Genomic DNA, 13,845 nt, shown 5'->3' on the forward strand with positions numbered 1-13,845 from the left:
GCTTTCTGCTTTGATTAATTGTTAATAATGCTTACAGTTGCACAGCAGTTACCTCAGGCAGCAAGAACGAAGATGCGTTCGTAGAATCAGACGTCTGCAGTACAGGATGGGATACTGTACGAGACCCAATATTGATGGTGCTTGGGACACTGACCGGACTTCTGTGTCTAGTTTGTGCTTTACTGATCACGAAGATCCTGCATTTAAAGAAAAGACCTAGGTAAGTGTTTAATGCTTATTTAAATACTAAGTATATAATAATAATAATAATCCTTTATTGCCATACTCTATTGTTAATACAAGAACTCGAAGAAAATTATTGCCAATTTATTATTAACAATATGGCACATGGCCGCAAAGCAAACCCAGCCTTATGCTGTGCATTGGCAACAATGGTAAGCGCTAATTTTCAGTTGGCTCCAGTATCAAAATGAGCAAACAACCGCGCTGCCCGTTGCGTTATTATTATAACAAATTTTAATAAAAAATTTAAATAAATTGTAAAAAGAACAAATAAAACGAACACAATCATTACATATTTAACAGTAAAAAGTAAAAAAAGGGTGTATTAAGTAAAAAAATAAATAACAAATAGGTGTAAAAAAATAATAATAATTTCTACAATTACATATATTCAAATTAAAAAGTTCAAAAATAAACAATACTACAAATAAATTGATAATCTGATTGAATGCATTTATATTTATTTATTTCAAACATTCTCATTTGGTATAGATAAATCTACTATGCCTGATCCTTTGTTTGTTTGTGTGTCCTTACTTTACGCCCTTAATACTTAAGAAACTAATACACTTCATTTTTGGCATAGAGTTAGTTGAAGGACGGAGTAGTAATATAGGCTACTTCATATCGCAACAAAATAGACGGTTCGCAGTCGATTTGCAAAAAATCGTCATAAACGCGGACGAAGAACGCAGGCGACAGCTATAGTATTCTAATAACATTCATCATCTTAGTCCGGGGCCTCTGAACATTCTATTACCTACTGGTCGCAGGCCTCTTCTCTCAGAGACCTATTCGACTAATTATGTGCTAAATTTTATCAAGATTATGTTCAGTTTCATTTTATTTATGTTCAGCCGTAGAGCTGAACATAAGTAACAAACACGTTTTGGCATTCATAATATTTGTATGCAAATGGAAATAAAGCAGAGACGTTTTGATTCTTTAGGTTCGAAGGTTCACACGACAACTATGAAATATTTATAAGCGATTTTTTACTTCCCCGTAATTCTTCGAAAAAAACTAGTATAGCTTAAATTAGCCTCTTACATTATCGTAATCGTTGTTATAGTAGGAGTTACCTTTTATTATTATTGTGATTTGCTAGTCAAAATAGATCCATTCATTAATTAGAACAACATTTAAAAAAACTTTGTTATAAATAAATAGATTGTTTTTTGGGCAACTGAATCTCATAATGATGTGATACATTAAACAAGAAGACGTACAAACTACTGTTAGTATTTAATAAAAAAAAACCATACTAATTACTCAGAATCAAGAACATACAGAAACCGTGAACATGACTAATATTCAAGCTAGCACCTAAAACCACTCCACTTTAGTAGTGACAGGCGGTTAGCCACTTCATTAATTTAGCAGTTGACATGATATTTTACCTCTAATGTTCTAAACGTTTAACATAAAACGGAGAAAATGGGAAAGGTGCGTGATTTAGCAATATTCCGCGGGTGTAAAGTGAGACGTGCTCGGGATGTTTTCTCTATTTTTGAACAATAATGCTTGAATGAGGATTCTGGTTGTTCTTCTTAACTCTGTGATTAATTATTTAATTAAGTGTTCTAGGATTGGTGAGTCCATTTTGCTCGCAAACATAGTCAGGACATTTTGCTTGCAAGCATTGGAGCTTGAGCGCAGCCTTGTCAATAGCGACGGTGTTTTTTTTGTATACTAGTATACATAAATGTCGTCTGTCGTTACATTAACTTTATTCGTATACTGGCATAAAAGTCGTTACATTAACTCTTTGGAACGGTTTATAATATTTAGTCTAAAAATAAATAACCTTATATCCTAAGTGCCAATTATATACGTGTCTTTGCTTTACGTAGAATTACGCAATAAATTGCAAACGTGCAGAATACACGTGTTAAGTAAATAATAAAAATTTTAGGTATTACTTAAATTAATGTTTATAATTACACAATTCAAGGTAGAATGATAGCAAGGTGAATTGGAATCACATCCAATACAGGCATGTAACAACAAAAACAATTGTTCCTCAACCTAACGGATTCCCCAATGACCTTTTACTAGGATCCCAGTATTTAAAAGAGGTTTACTTCCAATCTAAAATAATACCGAAAGTAGCAAAGGTAAAGCTTTGTGGATAGGTAATGATGATAAAATAATCTATATCACAAACTTCTTATTTTTATAATTTTTGAATTCCTGTGGTGCGGTTAAGGGTGAAGCATTAACATCGTGAGGTATGCCTGCGAGTTCTCCATAATGTTTTCAAAAGCGTGTGAAGTCTACCAATCTGCATTTTACCAGCGTGGTGGTTACAGCCTACATCCTTCTCTTTCTAAGAGGAGACGCGTCTCCGAAGTCGACCGGTGATTGGTTTATACTGATGAGGATAATCTTTTGCTGTGGAACTTTAATCCCCTTTGGGTATGCATCCCCATTGAACTAATGATCAGTCCAAAAGAGGCTCCCTTTGATTCCCGATTCGGACAAATAATTAAGTGTTATGTAACTGCCCGTGTGACGTAAGAAAATTGGCCAATTTTCTTCAGATTTCTTCAAGGTTCAGAGAGCACGTAAAGAAGTCAATCCTTGTTATTAGAAATGTGTTTGTAATACTTAAAACCTTACAACCCGTAGGTATTGCAGCAAGACGGAGAGTAAGTTAGAGAGAGTCTATGCCCAGTGAGGCTATTAAGAAAATAACTTACCCTTTTCTTACTAAGCATGCTGAGGTTTATGCATCTCAGTCTGCTGCCATAGAGATCTGATCTCTCTCTCTCTCTGATCGGACCGTTAAATTCATGTAAAATATTTGTCCACAGGATAAAAAGGCGTATAATAGTCAACAAGAACGTTACCCCGCTCACCGCGCGACCGGACCAGTGCGAAATCACGATTGAGAACTGCTGCAATATGAACATTTGCGAAACTGTAAGTAATGCTTATGATTTCTGTAGCCTTAGTACCTATATAAGTAAATAATAAAGAATTACTCACTAAAGTCGGTGAAAATGAGAATATAATTAGAAGTATCAGAAGAGGGAAAATGATTTGCCACCTATTAAGACATGATGAATTTATCACGAATATAATTCAGGGGAAAAGTAGATTGACGGGGGACGAGGACATCCGAGACTGGCTTTTATGGGACAAATGAAACGAAAGTTGCAGTGGGTGCTTATAAAGAGGTAAGAGAAGGAAAGGAATGGTAAGAAAAGGTATGAAAAGGCTACACCGACAAGGGCTCTTAAGTTTAAGAAGAAGAACAAGTAAATGAACAAGATAGAATGAATGAAGAATGAGTAAACGAAGTACCTGTATGAACTGCATGCGCATAATCGAATACACGGTTCTAAGTTTAGAAACAATGTAAACGACACAGTTAAATGAATTTAACTCACTTTTTTATGTTTAAATACACATCACACTTGCTAAGGAACAATAAATTAACTGGGTACTGGCCACTATACTCAACGGGCGTACTAATGAACTTGGCATAAAGTCGGAATAGCTTCGCATTGTTTCGTCTGACAGCACCTTTAAAATATACATTTTTGTGTTTAGACATTTTGAAGCAGCTGATCAGATTAATTATCTATTTGAATATTGTTTTCTTCTACATGAAAACGCCCTATGCTTCTTATAACCAAACTTTTTTTTTATTATTTGTTACTAATGAATAGTAGATTCGTCACTGTTGTAACAACAAAAAAGTCACCGTGTATTCGCAGTATCGCTCTAATTTACATAAATCGCCTACAACTGTCCTCTGTAGGAATGAACGGTTTGCTCATAACGACCAAGCTGGGCAGACAGTTTTGAGATCGCAATAGACGGTAGTACCTAGTAACACAGAGGACGCTGCGGGTTTTCCGTTATATTACCTCAGTCGCCTCGTACGACACGCGCAGATAGTGGAGGTGATGTCAACTGTGTTCTGATCTGCCGTCACTTCACGGCACCTATCTGTCTCTGATCATCGGCTCATCGGCTCTGACGTTATGCCACGTTTATAATAAAGCCAGACTTAAGCAAGAGTTCTGGAAATCCATTTTCCTATTACTCAATTAATTATTACTAATTGTGTAATCCGTAGAAAAAAATCATAGGCACAATGTGGATAATTAACAAAGCAATACCTTATAAATTATGCAAAAAAAAATGTCACCATCAGGTACACAATAGCTAGAAATATTTAAGAGAATTGGATCATCAGGTCAAGTGCAATGATTGTTTGCAATTTCATTGACGATTCGTCATCAGCTCGACTTTTTTTATTTTAACAATTATTATTATGCTCTGGTCAACTGCCGTCCGTAGTTAAACCCTGAATAAGTCTATTTACTAATTTATGAGTGAGATCAGGTCGTATAGTAAGTACCTAGGTACATTTTATCTTGTACTCTGTTTTAAATGATTTGTAGTAAGGTACGTACTAAATTATTTTGGTCACCCGTATTTGAGAAAATCATGGAAAATTCTAAGCCATGCAGGTTTCCTGACGATGTTTTCCTACAACGTTAAAGAAAGTTATAATGAAACTCAAATAACTACGAAAAGTTAAAGGTGCCGGGAACGATTGAATATTTAATTAGTTATTGAAGTAAAGCGGTGATAACCTATTGGTTTACACTTCGGCTTCTTTTTCGAGCGGACTGAGTTCGATCCCGAGTCGATCTCAATTTTCGGAGTTAACGTTTTATCTAACGACGAACAAGTCAATGCATAATTAACTAACGCCTATTCTAAGAACATGCATCATCCGCTTACCAATAGTTTATTTCTATAGACATCATTATGAAAATTAAGCTTGATTTGCTATACTCTACGAAAAGCAGGAGAATCTGTATGGTGAAATTTATAATTTCCCCAATCCTTATACTCCACACCTCCTAAGGATTGGAGAAATTATAAAAAAACATATAAATTATAAAAGTAATTATAATTTTTCTGCTTTTCGCGGAGTAAGGCAAATTAAGTTTGATTTTCAAAATATATCATGGAATTCCGCAAAGTAACGCCTGCTTCCATCAAATATATTGGGTTGGGTTTGTAATAAGTAAGTTATTGCTTAACATATTGGCTATGTATTATGAAAATAGATACCTACGGGTTAATTACAGCATTATCTAAAGGGAAAACTGTAATCTTAATCATCTCACTTGGAACACAAATGTATACTGTGGAGCACATCGTGATTATAAGTGTCATCAGACACTGATTATGAGGGGTCACTTTCCGAACAAAACACGACGCGTTTTAATAAATAACTGCGTATTATTAATTACTCTATGCCCTCAACTTTCATTCCGTTACATTTCTCTGACTAGAAATAAAACTAATGCCCTTTTTCATAAAATCGGATGCCTAATGATTTGGGTGATATGATCATTTCGATTCCTAAAAAATCGTTGAATGAATTAACCGAAAAAAAAACAATATTTAAACCTTGGATTCAACTGAGAAAAAGCGGACAAGAGATTCAGTAGTTGCTTTTTTTCTCTGACATCAAAATTGTACCTACAAATTAATAAGAATCTTAAGCGCTTATTATTAATTTGTAGGTACAATTTTGATGTGAAAAAATGAATTTTATTTAACTTAGATTCGTTTTAATGGCGTCTGTTTTTGGAGGTTTTTGTAGCCTTCACGGTAAATTTGGAGCAGTGGTGTTATCTAGAATTATTTAGTTACCTGCTACTAGGTAGGCACGTATAAATTACCACGCACATGCAATTTGTTAATGTTTTTTTAATATTTCACTTCGTTAGAGGTAAAACTGATTGCCACTCTCTGAACTCCCAATGCCTAGGCCATTTACTGTTGCCAATACTTTTAGCTACATGCTATGCCAACTAGCTCAAAGTTTATTAGCAGGGTATACAGCAAAACATATTGTATTTTCTCAATCAAACGCGGAAATATTCATTACAAACTTTTGTTTTACTTATGTATTTAAACTCTTTATTTGTACACCACTACACAGTTAGGAAAATAAAGGACGAATAGAGAGAAACACAAAGACTGGAGTAGAAAACAAAAGGCGCCCTATGGCTTAAAAGCGATAAGGCCGCCTTTTGTTCACACCTAGTAAATTTACTGACTGAAATGAAAACAAAGACATATAACAATAATAACACATAATGTAAAACGCAGGTAGGTACAATGGGCGGCCATATCACAAAGACAAGACAGAAGGCAATTATCTCCCCGGACAAAGGATAAAAAATTATCTTCTCCCACATCTTTATCAAATAATATGTGTGTAATTAAAACGGGGATAAACTTCTTTTATTCCATGTTCCCGTGGTTTAGCAGGTGGAAACTGACTTATGTCTCCTGCCCGTGCAAGCCCGGCGAAGGAAAACACAAATATCAATATGCGTAATAGATATTGTTTTACATGCAACAGTGCACAAATTTGCGTATTAATTTTACAGTACCATATAGCATCTTTTGTATTACTTAAATAATACTTATCTCAGTTTTCATATCACTCATTTTAAGTTACATTAAAGTCAAGGGCATTGGTAGGTATACACCGGAAGGTAAATATAACTGAAACAAACCAGTTAGCAGCGGGAGTTTACAAATAATATAAAACTGACTAGAGAGTTTTATATTTTAATGCCAACATAAAAACACTGTAACAGGTTTATTTTTTTGTCCTCCACTTATATGGTAGATTGATGCACGAAGTAAATTTAATTAATGTTAAATTAAAGTTACATAAATTAATACAGTATTTAACGATCTACGACTTCGTCTGCTCAGTACGACTGTCTATGTATGATGTTCTTTAAGACAAAGATAGAGGCTTTTTTATGAAAAACCCTTTTTATTGTGATGAAATGGCCGAAAATTGTATGGTAGTCTGCCCCAGACAAACCGGCGATGAGATCGCTGTCATAAAATAGTACAGATTAACAACGTAAAATGCAGTCGCAGATAAAAATTAGGAACGTTGACAAAAGTAGGTTTTATGCTACCTTTTTGCCATGTTGATATACTCGTACCTACTCACTCTATAAACACATAATTGAGTTATTCTTTACTAAATTATATTTATCTCACATTATACAATTCGTTGGACTTAGCATAGCAATTAGAAGTTTGAAGAAGCTCTATGGGTTGGTCTCTAACCTCTAACTTTTATGAGTTATGTGCGTTTTAATTTATTCAAAAATCAGTTGCTTCAACGGTGAAGGAAAACATCGTGAGGATACCTGCATGTCTGAGTGTTCTAAATATTGTTCGCAAAGGTGTGTCGAGTCCACCAATACGCACTAGGCCAGCGTGGTGGACTACAGCCTTAACCCCTTCTCATTGTGGGAGGAGACCCGTGCTCTGTAGTGGACCGTTAATAGGTTGACGTGATTATAAGTTTGATGATAAGGCCTTGGATCGATATGTCCCAGATGTCTAGATATCGATGTGATCGAGACAGAAAGTGTCCCACTAAGATCGTTTGCTACCCGTGTAACCCATTGTTACCTACAGCTGTATCAAAGTACGGACAGTAGCACGGACAAAATTTTTTTTTTCATTCGACTACAAGTCAGCCCTTAACTACAATTTTACCTGGTGGTAAGAGATGATGAAGTCTAAGATTAACGGGCGAACCTGTTGGGGTAGTCAAACCGCTAATCGGTTTGTACGTGTAATCGCCGTGGGTTCGACGGCCAATTGGCGCAGTTTGCAGCAACCCTGCTTTCTGAGTCCAGGGCCGTGGGTTCGATTCCCACAACTGGAAAATGTTTGTGTGATGAGCATGAATGTTTGTCAGTGTCTGGGTGTTTATATGTATATTCTATGTATTTATGTATATTATTCATAAAAAAAATATTCATCAGTCGTCTTAGTACCCATAACACAAGCTACGCTTACTTTGGGGCTAGATGGCGGTGTGTGTATTGTCGTAGTATATTTATTTATTATTTATTTATTTATTCGATTTCCACAACTGGACAATATTTGTGTGATGAACATGAATGTTTTTCAGTGTCTGCGTATTTATCTATATATTATAAGTATGTATTTATTTATATTATTCATAAAAATAATTGATTAGTTATCTTAGTACCCATAACACAAGCTACGCTTACTTTGGGACTAGATGGCGATGTGTGTACTGTCGTAGTATATTTATTTATTTATTTAATCGCACTGGAACACTAAATCGCGGCACGTCTTAGTCGGTAGGGTAAATCTATAGAACGAACAAAGTTATCTGCTATATGATTACAAATATAGATTCCTCTTTTTGTTACAGCCATGCTTCGAACCCAGAAACGCAATCAGACCAACACTAGGCGACGCGAAACCTGGAAAAGAAGAGAAGAGAAACCTTATAGCCAACATGGAGAGTCAAGACGACATTTACTAGCATCGCACCATATCATAACGTACTTCGGTATTTGATGATGAGTCCAAAGTTTTACAATTGTGATATTCGATATAGGCATACCGACTAGTACCGTTATAGTAACGTTATTTCGTTATGCAAATTGAAAATATGGGATTTGCTATGAGATATTTTTGTATATCCGCTAAAACGCGGCTGTATTTATAGACTGTTGGTAGTTAAGAGACGGAAACATCTATCAGTTATGATGAAACTTTTTCAATTGATATATAAACCAAAATTTTCTATACCTTATTATGTGGACGTAGTTAAACGAAAAGTACATTTTCAGACATAATTATAAGGCCTTACAGAGAAACTAGCAGAAACTAGCATAACTTCTAAATACGGTTTTTTCCACGCTCCGACGTTTGAACGCTATTGCGACGTTATGCCCTATTCATTTCTAAAGCCTTGAATGAATCGAGACCATGTACCTCAATGCAAATTTTATCCTTTTCGTTTAACTTCGTCCACGTATGCGATGGAAAATAGATATGCAATTATAATTTAAGTGTAAAAATGATCAAATTGAGCATTTTTGTTAATTTTATTTGCCATTTATTTGTTAATTTATTTTTGGTGTCCGGCTCTTGACCCCCGTATATATTTAAAAGCCCTATAGGTTTATATAAGGCAGCTAAAAATCCAAGAGAATATTTAGGTACTTACGAGTATATACTTAAGATAATGTTTGCGGGCTGTACGAAGATTTGTAGGTTTACAGTGATGGTTTGTTTTATTTATTTAGATTATTATATTACAATATTGCATAAAATGTTGGCATATATACTTATCTTAACTCTTATTACGAAATCTACTACTAAATGTTGCCTTAATAGATTATCACGGCCTGTAACTTATACCAATGACTTAAATTTAACCTCCTTTTATTTCGGTAAAGATAAAAAAATCATACCTATTTAATAAGCATAAAGAGCGGAAAATATAAATAAGTTTTAGTATGCAGAAATATTAATTTTACAAGGGACATTATTTTGATCACACAGTGCCTTTTTCCACTTTTGATTCATATGAATTAGTTTATTGGCGAGATATTATTTTCTATTACTATAATAGTTTTATTGGAAGTAAATACGTTGGCAACGCTTCGGTCAATAATGTAGGCATATAAAATTTCTCACATTTCGTTTCTAGGGTTTCTTTTACGAGTACCTACTGATATGTACTTATTTTTTTGTAGTTAAAATTATAGATTTCTTTCTTACCCAAGCAGGGGTTCCCAACCTTTTTAAGCCAGCTACACACTAACAACAGATATTTGTAACGGCACCCACGACACGCCTTAAGTTGTTGAAATAGATAGGCACAATAAATAAAACATTAACTTTATCATAAAAAAACAAGAAAGAAAAAAATAGTGATCACCACACAATTTTTTAAAGTGTGGTCAAATCAAAAAATTAACGACGCTTGAATTGAACTTTATTGTTGATTTTTTTTAAATACACAAGGAGCGCATAGCCACCTCTATACTTTTAACTGCGCTCCAGGGCGCCGTGGCACCCAGGTTGGGGAGCCCTGAGTTAAAGAACAAAAGTTGGATTGTTTATTAAAATGTATTTTGTAAATAACCCTGTATAAAATAAACAGTAGGACTGTTCAAAATAATCTTTTTACTAGGCTACTTGTTGTTATCTACACTCTAATAATTGATGGGCTATGATTTTTTTTTTTTTATGTTTTTGCTCGGGGTGTTTTGTTAGCGATAGCGACTGACTTACCCGCAAATGGAACATTGGTAAATAAATGCTAAAAGCTAAATGGTAAAAAATAGGTAAATATTTAATTAATTAAAGAATAAAAAAAATCTTGCATCTAGATATCGTCCATAATTCGCCAGGTAGGGAATTCTTTTATGGAAAATAAGCAAAACTGTACTAACACGGTGTTTAAAAAGTGAACATACAAGCTGTTATACCATGTTAGTTACGTGGTATGGAGTTATCAACGACGAAAATGTATTGCAAAGTGAAAATTATTTCATAACTTTATGTGCCACGATTTTACCTAAATTTATCAAATCGAGTCAGAGTTTGTGTTGTTTTTCACAGACCTAAAGATTTGCGCAGGATTCGGTTTAGGACCGCATTTACATATATTTATGAATTATTCACCAAAATCATGCTCCGAGCCCAAAAAAGCCTCTTACAAAACCTACGAACTTTTAAACAAGTTTTTTTAATAGGCAAGTGTTTTTAAAATGCAGTAGGTAAGAATTTATAATTTATTGGCTTAAAACAGTTTTTTTTTCGTATTAAAACACTTAAAATCGTTCTCATTAGAAACGAACGTTTTACTGTTTATAAATCTGCAGCGCGCAACTCCTTATTCAATCGAAAAAAAAACATTAAGATCATACGTACCTCTTGCGAGGTCGAGGTACCAAAAAATTGATTTATCCGAGCACTTTTTTCCTTGGAAACTTTTAATCAAAATCGACCCGACGCCCTTTGGATAGCCACTTAAGTACGGTACAGCAAAACATCATAAAAAATGGCAAAGCGATAATATAGCAATAAATTAAAAAGCAATAAAAATATTATCAATTTCAGAAAGTGGACGCAACGACCCAGAAAAATAACAATTAGCTCCGTTAATTTATTAATTTTATCATTCATTATGTTTACGCTTTTAGAATCAGGTGCTTACACCTACCTACCTACCTTTTTTCTTTTTTAAAATAAAGTTGCGTTAAATCTAATAATGCACAGACGAATATAAAATCATGGACCTTTAATTATTTCCAATTAGAACGAAATTCACTTATTAATCACCTACACATTAGATCATTAAACTAGATTAAAGATTACAAGTTTTGCCTACTTATGTTATCCTATTTATCAATCATATACCTAATTTTATAAATAGAAAAGTTCCCGTTAAAAACTTCTTTGGCTTCCCTTGAATTTTTAGCGGTTGAAAAAGTCGATCTTAATTCTGTTATACTTACTCACTAAAATCACTAAACTAAACTGACATTATTAAATAGTGATATCTTTATCCAAGAGATACAGTGTACTACTTTTAGACCTAGAATAAAATGGCAGTTCTTTACCGTTTTATTGTCGTACTTGTAGCCTCGAGATTAGATATATTGTTCCTGGGCCCTGGTGGGAGGCTTTGGCCGTTGCCATTACCACCCGACAAAGACTTACCTAGCGTCAAGCGAGAGCCTCAAAACCGTAGGGGATGGATTTAAGATAACCGTCATACCTCTAAATAGCCGGTTAAAGTTACCATCTTTACTGTAACATCACGCAGTGAGATTGCAGTGTCAAAGTCAAAGTCAATTCAAAGTCAAAAATATGTTTATTCAAGTAACCATAGATGGCACTTTTGACGCGTACATGAGAATTACACGGTAGTGATATGATGGCGATAACCATATTCGTAAACTTAAAACTAAAGCTACGAGGGTTCCAAATGCGTCCCGGTCTAAGAAGAAGCCAACAACAAACTTAGCCGGGTGTTCTTTTTTTGTTATTACCATCTCACAGTGTCATTTAAAATTATTAGATGAGCAACCTGGTTAGAGCAATAAATCACACCCAAGCTTTTTTATCGATTACGTAGTCCTTTATAATATAATAGGACTTTTCTAGCTTTCAAGCTTACGTATAATACAAACGTTTAAAAGTGCTAACTTGTAAAGTAATAAAAAAAATGTCTAGGAATTGTGTGCCAATTAATTAGCGCCTACACATATATTGAAGTTAAGACTTGATAACGGTAATGTATCAGAAAGTTAGGTATTTTTTGCTTAGTGATCCCAAACATCTCTCTGCTCTCTACAAACAAAGGTAGATAACACCTGAGCAAATATCAACAAACTTGGTTAAACAGAGACGAGCAAATTTAATGTCATTGACAAACATATAAAAAGTCACGGCGAATTATATATTATGTTAAATAACAATTAAAACGACTATCCAAGGTCACATTTCTTGTTACCTTGACAAATGCAATAAGCAATGGAATTATTCTTTTGTATTAAATATTCTGTTTTTCAAACTCGCGTAGGTATTCGAGAGCTGATCTTATCCAGGTTGTATGTATTAAAATGTAACTTACACAGAGAAAATTATTATACTTTATTCAAATAGAATATTCAACAACCATAGTTTTAACATAAGACCCATCCCTTCAAAAGGGATCCCTGTTTTCTTTTACTACAACACGATTGATGAGATTTATTTAACCGATATTCTTATCGGTTGAATGAGTTTCTTCTGATAAAAAGACTACTTATTATTCACGGTAATTGTTTTATCACTGTATAAAAACTTCTCCTATTTTATTAATTAAGAATCTAATTGAGCAAAAGAGGCGAATACTTGAGGTACGAGGTAATTATCATCTGGTTACATAGCATTGTTATCAGTACCCTTAGAACAAGTAACCCTTTTTACCCATTTACTCGCTTGCAATCGATTCAGAGTATCGAAATACTTTAACATCAGAGTAAACAGGACCTTCTTAATAATAAAATAAAGCCCAAATTTGTCTAGAAATCTTAAGCTCGGACGTGTGCCAGAATGTTTGTAAAACAAAAATCAAAGTAAAGGATTTGTGTTTCTAAAGCAAGCGACATTAAGTAAATTTTAATTTAACGATACAGAGTTTAATACTCGAAAACAACTTCGAATCAATATATATCTACATCTTGTAATAAGGCTACAGGGATCGCTTACTATTTAGCAATTCCTATTATTGTAACAGAAATGCCAACAAATTAACATAACGGATATAAATCGTCAATTTTTCCGTGATTAAACAACCTATTTTCTCGGAAAGGCTCGTTAAGAGTCACGCCTAGATTGATGCGTCTGTTCCTAGTTGCAATGTTTCCTAAGCCAAGGAATAATTTTAGCAAAAAGACAATACTTACTTACCGTAATAATTATAAACTTTTCCTGTAATTCATCTTTATTAGTAACACCATTGAATTTGAATGTCTTTGGTATTAAATAACTGTTTCTGACAGTTGATACCTACAATATAAAATCTTTAATTAACTATTGTCCAAAGATTTTCCTTATAGTAAAATATTTATTTTAAACCTGAAACATAATTTTAATCCACACCAGTTTCATTGAGATGATAAAAAAAAAATGCAGGTAAATTTGAAATAGTGTTTAATTAAAGCATCGCAAAGATCTGGAAAGTTCTTCCAGCTTCCG

At 34.0% G+C, this 13,845-nt stretch overlaps 1 protein-coding gene across 1 annotated transcript in view; it reads left to right on the forward strand.

Moving 5' to 3' along the window:
- Positions 1 to 10,026, forward strand: part of LOC120630325 (protein cueball) — a 40,118-nt gene extending 30,092 nt beyond the window's left edge. The window contains exons 5-7 of the mRNA XM_039899519.1: positions 38 to 220; positions 3,060 to 3,168; positions 8,510 to 10,026. Coding sequence (XP_039755453.1) covers positions 38 to 220; positions 3,060 to 3,168; positions 8,510 to 8,623 — 406 coding nt within the window. The 3' untranslated portion in view covers positions 8,624 to 10,026. The remainder of the gene's footprint in view (positions 1 to 37; positions 221 to 3,059; positions 3,169 to 8,509) is intronic.
- Positions 10,027 to 13,845: the final 3,819 nt, after the last annotated feature.

Source organism: Pararge aegeria, chromosome 16, assembly GCF_905163445.1.
Source record: "Pararge aegeria chromosome 16, ilParAegt1.1, whole genome shotgun sequence".
Lineage (NCBI taxonomy): Eukaryota > Metazoa > Arthropoda > Insecta > Lepidoptera > Nymphalidae > Pararge > Pararge aegeria.